This window comes from Rasamsonia emersonii (genome assembly GCF_000968595.1).
Source record: "Rasamsonia emersonii CBS 393.64 chromosome Unknown ctg1118621762298, whole genome shotgun sequence".
Classification (NCBI taxonomy): domain Eukaryota; kingdom Fungi; phylum Ascomycota; class Eurotiomycetes; order Eurotiales; family Trichocomaceae; genus Rasamsonia; species Rasamsonia emersonii.
Window position 1 is genome coordinate 1 of NW_013562587.1, and position 6,489 is coordinate 6,489.

General features: G+C 46.1%; 2 protein-coding genes across 2 annotated transcripts; both read left to right on the top strand.

The window, feature by feature from the left end:
• Positions 1 to 886: 886 nt before the first annotated feature.
• On the top strand, positions 887 to 1,935 carry T310_9959 (uncharacterized protein; the record flags this gene model as incomplete). The annotated part of the gene is made up of 3 exons (XM_013467605.1): positions 887 to 1,487; positions 1,539 to 1,750; positions 1,819 to 1,935. The coding sequence occupies 3 exons, from the start codon at positions 887 to 889 to the stop codon at positions 1,933 to 1,935; spliced, it is 930 nt and encodes a 309-aa protein (XP_013323059.1).
• A 717-nt stretch (positions 1,936 to 2,652) lies between these two features.
• Positions 2,653 to 5,210, top strand: T310_9960 (uncharacterized protein; the record flags this gene model as incomplete). Its single annotated transcript, XM_013467606.1, has 3 exons — positions 2,653 to 3,046; positions 3,130 to 3,422; positions 3,513 to 5,210. The coding sequence occupies 3 exons, from the start codon at positions 2,653 to 2,655 to the stop codon at positions 5,208 to 5,210; spliced, it is 2,385 nt and encodes a 794-aa protein (XP_013323060.1).
• Between the last annotated feature and the right edge of the window lie 1,279 nt (positions 5,211 to 6,489).

The following is a 6,489-nucleotide window of genomic DNA, read 5'->3' on the forward strand; positions in this document are numbered from 1 at the left end:
CGGACTTGCCAGGATCCCTGGGGGTTCTGCCATGCAATTCCCGGCCCTGTACGCCCGTTCTCTAGCCGTGAGCCATCGGACCATAAGGTGAGCCCTGGGCGGGCCCTCTGGGCTGCCGGGATTGCTTCTTCCATTGGCAAGACCTTGATCTGGCCTGGGAATGGTCCGGCCGGTGTCCACATAGTTTCTTCGAAGCCCTCAGATGGGTCGACTGGCAGGGTCTCTGCCAGTCGCCGTGCCAGGTGCTGCCCTAGTGACCATGGGCCCCGACTGCTGGTTTCTGCCCATGCCCGATCCCTTAGTGGCTGCTCGCCAGGCTGAGCATGCTGATCCCCCTCCCAGAGAGTCATTGGGAGAATTCGTTTTGCTAGGTGATCTTGTCGTATCTGGCTTGCTTTTCTCTAATAACCCCAAATTTGATTCTTTGTTTAATTACTTGAACTCATTCTCAGTAAAGTCGTGTGGTAAATTTAGATACCTGTATTTGACGAGTTAGGGAAAGATTGTGCAGGAAACATTGCAGACTCCTTTTTAATAATGAGTAAACAGCAAACAGCGTCACTCGTGAACTCGATTTCCAACCCACGTCTAGTAATTATTAGCATTTAAATAGCAGAGGTCCTTTCAAGTGCAAAACATTTAGAGTTTGCTGACGTCTGGTTGCTGCGAGCCGATTTCTTTTCAGCACTGATCCGGTTTGGTTACTGCGAGCAGGTTTTGGGCCTGGATCACATTAGTGTGATCAATCAACCAGATATAAAGTGTTTAAGACAGGAGTAGTGTTGACTTCAGGATCCCTACCTAAAGAACTTCTGCACCTTACAAAGAGTCACTTTGGTGTTACTTGTCAGCTGGCCCCTTTTATTAGAGTTCACTATTTGTTGCCATGGACAAACGTGGAAACCGCACGACACGCCTCCCTGAGGACTTAAAAGATATCGAGCTATCAGACACCATTGCGACCACTGACGAAGCAAAGCAATCTCGGCTGGATCCGGGTAAGGATAGTCTTGCACAGCGCCGTTTTCCTATAAGGCTTGATCCAGAGTCATTCAGACAAAGGACGCTTCAAGCAAAGAAGTTCCAAGGCAATTACAAGAGATTTTGGAATATCAAGCAGGCTGGTCCGGGGATAGTCGCCATTAAAGATGTCGAACCGCTACCGATCGTCTTGATCAAGGAACGCGAAACTACTAAATTTATTAAAACCCAATTAAAAAAGGTATCACATAAGAACGTGTTAAGCCTCCTGGACTTTTTCCACGACTCGGATAAGGTTACTCTGGTGTACGAGTACGAACATTCAGCTGTTGCACTGGCCAGATTATCTAATACTCCAAATGTGGTATTCAGCGAAGGGGACATTGCCACTGTGTGCCGGGAAGTTCTCAATGGTCTTCATTATATACATTCAGAGCTGAAAATCATCCATGGGTCTCTAAATTGCATTAATGTTCTCCTGACGATGACAGCAGAGGTCAAGATTGGTGAGCAGCTTATCCTCGAGAACTAAGACTTAGTTGACTGACTACCTCTAGCAAATATAGGAGATAGCATGCTGAGTGGGAAAACATTGAGAGACCGTCAATGTGACATCAAGGCAGTGGGAGATATTGCAAGTGACCTTAGCGATCCTCCAGCAAGGCCAGAAGGATATGGCTCAGTTCGTAGAGTGCCCGAGAAGGCCACGTACATGACGCGTCAATTTATTGAGAAGACAACCGGGGCAACAATCCAAGAGCTGTTGGAGGTAAGTACTAATCTGTGACAAAATTTGGGACGAGAATACTAATTTAATATTCATTTGTAAAATAAAAGCATGATTTTATATTGGCGGCCACACCTTCTGGCTCTTGGAGCCTAACACCTCACATTTTGAAAGCTGTTCCATTTGGTGCCAAATTTGGAGATTACGTTGGTGAAGCTTCTGTGTAAACAGTCTCCAAAATGGTAACTGATTTATAAACTCGACCACCTGGATCGGGAGACTGAACTGATTATAAAAAAAGATAGTGCAGTCCAAATACACTTACTAGTCTAGAAAGACTTGGAAGTCTGAAAAGACTTAAAGTATATAGAGACTCAGTAGTCTAAAAAAAGTCAGCAGTCTGAAGAGACCCGTAGTCTAGAAAGACCCTGCAGTCTGAAGACACTAACACTCTGAAGAGACTAACACATCTGAAGGGACTTAACACTCTGAAGAGACTAACACATCTGAAGGGACTTAACAGTCTGAAGAGACTCAGCAGTCTGAAGAGACTCGACAGTCTGAAGAGACTCAGCAGTCTGAAGAGACTCGACAGTCTGAAGAGACTCAGCAGTCTGAAGAGACTCAGCAGTCTGAAGAGACTTAAAGTCTAGACTCTGTAGTCCAAAAAGTGAGCAGTCCAAAGAGACCTACAGTCTAGAGAGACCCAGCAGTCTGAAGAGACTCAGAAGTCTCAAGGGACCTGTAGCCTGGATTCGGTAGTCTGAAGAGACCCATAATCTAAAAAGGACTTGGCAGTCTAAGGGAGATGATTACAGACCTGTCGCCGAACAGGAATGGCTCGCAGCAAAACGGATCGCAATGAAATGTGCTGCAGTATAAGTTTGTCCTGGCTCACAATTAGACGTCAATTCAAATTAATAGTCTGACATTCAGCTTGCAAAATGGATTCCTCCTCCTTCAATGCACTTGGCCAAAGGACGGACCAAATTATTCAAGAAAGATTACGTTTTTATCGAGGCTGCGCAAAAGTGGAATTGCGCCATTTGGTGTTTGATAGTGACGATGTGCTGGGTTCTCGACCACTAGATAGGAGCAACGTGGGAAGATTGGTCAATATTTTCAACATCGAAGGGTGTTCTCATTTCGAACCAGAGCACCGTGTGGCTGCAATCATCAGCGAGGATACCTTGAATAGAAGTCTTTTACGCTCCAATACAACACAAGAAGCTCTTCTTGATGTTGTCGACCCGCCCATGCTGGTTTTTGAAGACAATACCAAACTACTGTGTCCCTATGGCAAACATCGTCTCAAAGCCGCAGAGGAGTACGGAGAGGGTTGGTGGCTAGTGGAATTATATCTAGATGGTACCGTTACCTTTGAGGGAGACCTGCATAATACATGCTAACTGAGCTGAAAGCTCTGCCTCCTGAGGCGTTGACCCAACTAAGAGAGGAATCCTCCAATGCGCGGAATTTCAAAGATGGTGAGATATATCGGATCTACAGACAGTATGAGCTTCTTAACGACACTACACAAGCAAGAAAGTGGTGGGCAAAGTTTGAGTCCGACGATCGAAGGAAGGACTTTCGACGACTGCTCAGTAACAGCCTCCTTCGCGAAGGATTCGACCGGCTGCTGCCCTACATTGGGATCTGGGACCCGTTAAAGTCAACCCAAGTTGAACGAATTTTGGGAATGCGATGCCATGAGGTACATCTGGGCTGCCTACTCAAAGTTCTTTCCTCAACACTGACCAAAACGACTTAGGAGGTCTATCACTATTTAGACAACATTTACCAGATTTGGTCGACTCTCTTCTCTAAGGAAAAGGCGTCCTATGTTGATCCCACTTCTGTACGGCTCTTGGAGGGCCTTATGCCGCAGTATTCCCACAGCGACCAAAATCGAATCATGGAGCTGATGGAATCTGGACAGCTCTTTCCTCTCGTTCCTGGGGTAGAAGAAAGGAGAGCGCTTTTGGATCGATTGCTTGCGACCTCTGGAAGAATTCTCTCACTCAACACTCTAATACATGACACACTTTATCTGGAGCGGCCTGCAAGGGCATTTCGCAGCCTTCTCCCTCAAAAGTTCAAGGGATCGCTGAAACATGCCATGCTAAGACAGCATCAACCCCGGGGAACCCCTGGACAGTGTGAAATACAGATTTCGGAACATGAATTCAAAACTGTGCAGGTTTGGGGGAGCTCTTTCTTGCTCGTTATGATGCAACTGTGGCTGTTCGCTCTAAGACATTTCGTTTCGCCGCACATGGAACGAAAATCAAAACAGGAAGCAGCAGACTGGCCAATAGAGCCTCGATCTCTAAGCAAGATGGCAATCTTGGCTGACAGATTTGGTTTTACTTCAGATAAGATGAAGGAGCTTCGACAAACAGACTTCGATGAAGCAACTATAGAACACTTTCTGCGCGCCATCTGCAGGGAAGAGTTTTACATGGTCGAAGATAGCAAGATCAGGTTAATGGCACTACGATTCAAGGAATATTTGCGGAACTTGTCTAGGCACCAAGAAAAGCCACGAGGCACACCAGTGTTTTCCACGGATGATCCTGATAAAATGGCCCATCGCAGATACAATAGCCCCCGTTTGGACGAATATGAGAGGGACAGAACGTACCTCTTTATCGAGCATATATACAGTCCAAGTCAGCCTCCAGGACAGTATCCAACTTCCTTTGCCGTCACCAGAGAAATCTTCTTCTCGTTTTTCGGGAGAGAACCCCCCTACACAATACTATCACAAAGGGATGCCTCTGTGCCACCTGCCCCTGCTCAAGCCGAAGACGCAGACAGTCAACAGGCCAATGAAAGCACAACTAGTCCGCAACCTACAGCGACGGGCAATACTCCAGTACAGGACAACGAAGGAGGTGAAAGAATAGCAACGCACTCTGAGTTACCGGAGATTGTAGTGTCAGAACCTGTTGATCTCGAACCTCATCCTCCAGGTACTCCTGATCGTTTGATGGAAGGGGTTGAGTTTGATCCACCATTGGCACACGGGTTCGAGGATCACACGTGCAAGGCCCCATTGGAGAAAAGAGCAGAGATATCTCTTCATCGAAGCGCAACCCAGGTCCTTGATATGTGGCGTGAGTCCGATAACAGAGACCTCATTGTGCTTTATATGTTTGAGTCCCGAAGATATATCAAGTTTCTTGCTCAGGGTGGACTGAACTTACAGTTGACCTTGGATGATCTCGGGCGAGATCACTATTTCCTTACTATCAAAGGGGATGAGGTGGAGGTTCCGGAAAATGTATATGAGGGTGCTTTAGAAAAGCGACTTGTCTTGGTTGGCAGAAAGAATGCCCGGAGCCGTGGAATCAGGGACGGATATGGACAAATCTCCCTAAGTGAGTTGCGAAAATACTTGTCCGCGTATGATGTCCGGACTGGAAAGAGGAAACTTGAAGAAGACGATAATTATCCAGAGCCAGACAAACCGTCATCTTCCCGGTTGAGGATCTTATGATGTTATAGTTTGTATTTTAGCAACAGCTATTCAATTGCTGTCTTTGTCTTTGTGGCCAGGCGTCCGTTGTCTTCCTAATGCCATGAGATCCTAACATTCCAGGCATGCCCTCGAACACCATGTAATGCTTAATAAGAGAATGGCTATTGTTGTTTGTCCCTACAATGGATAGTTCTGCATTAAGACGATTTCGACACCTTGCTATATAGTCGAGATATTATTTACTCAGACCTACATCCGAGAAACGTCATGCTGACCAACACAGCTGGATCCGATGAGCAAAGACCAGTCATCTTTATCGATTTTGGTGACGCTCGTTTCCATGTGACAAAATTTCACAGAACTTACATCTCTCTTTTTGCTACGGTGGCATGAAGCACATCGCCTTATCTCTACCTTTGATTTTGACTCCTGGGTCGACTGGGACTGGCAGTCCTGGCTTGAGGAAGAGTATGGACACACCGCCGCGTCGATAACGGAAGAAATGCGAGATTGGTTTCTTTCGGACTCCCTTCTCAATCCCCTGCTACCGTGGAACTACTGATGAAGGGGCTGACCTCGCAGAGATCCTATCCTGCATCATCCCCAGTTTGTCGTCAGTTTGGAGTTGTGTTGGATTTGAAAACCAGGTTACCAGTAACATCCGACCCAATCAAGGTTCCCATTTTTCGAAACTCGGCAACTCTTCCCTCGCTGGCACGAGGTGATAAGGCAGATGTGAGTGTCCTGCCACTTGGCTTCGTTGGACGTCTTATAATTTGGGAGACTAGTTTCCTGTAGAATAAATAACCAAGCCTTATATGAAGAGACCTGGTTTCATGTAATCAGGCGCCGATAGGAGGTTAGTCTCTCGTATCTATCTATTCATCCTGAATTTTACCCCACATGCGTTCAACTCATTCAGCTAACTATAAACTCTTATGGAGTCAATTCACTTCAGCGATTGCATTGATTCTCAGCTAACATTCTGAACTATCATAGATAACACTGAGATAGATAACTTCCACGGGCCCAGCCCGCTGACTTGGAAAAGCGTTTCGCAAAAAAAAATCACGACAAAAGAAATTGCAAGCGAACGGATTGCTGGATCGATATTGGCCAAGTTGGTAAAATATCAAATTATATCTTTTCTCCTGCCAGCATTGTCTCGAGTTGGCGGTCACTTTTGATTCATCATTTTCAGCATCATTTCTTTCATTTCGGATATATCACTTCGTAGTAATTTCAAGTCGTTCACCTCCCGACGGAGGCTGGTAACTTCCTCCTTGATTGTCTTGTC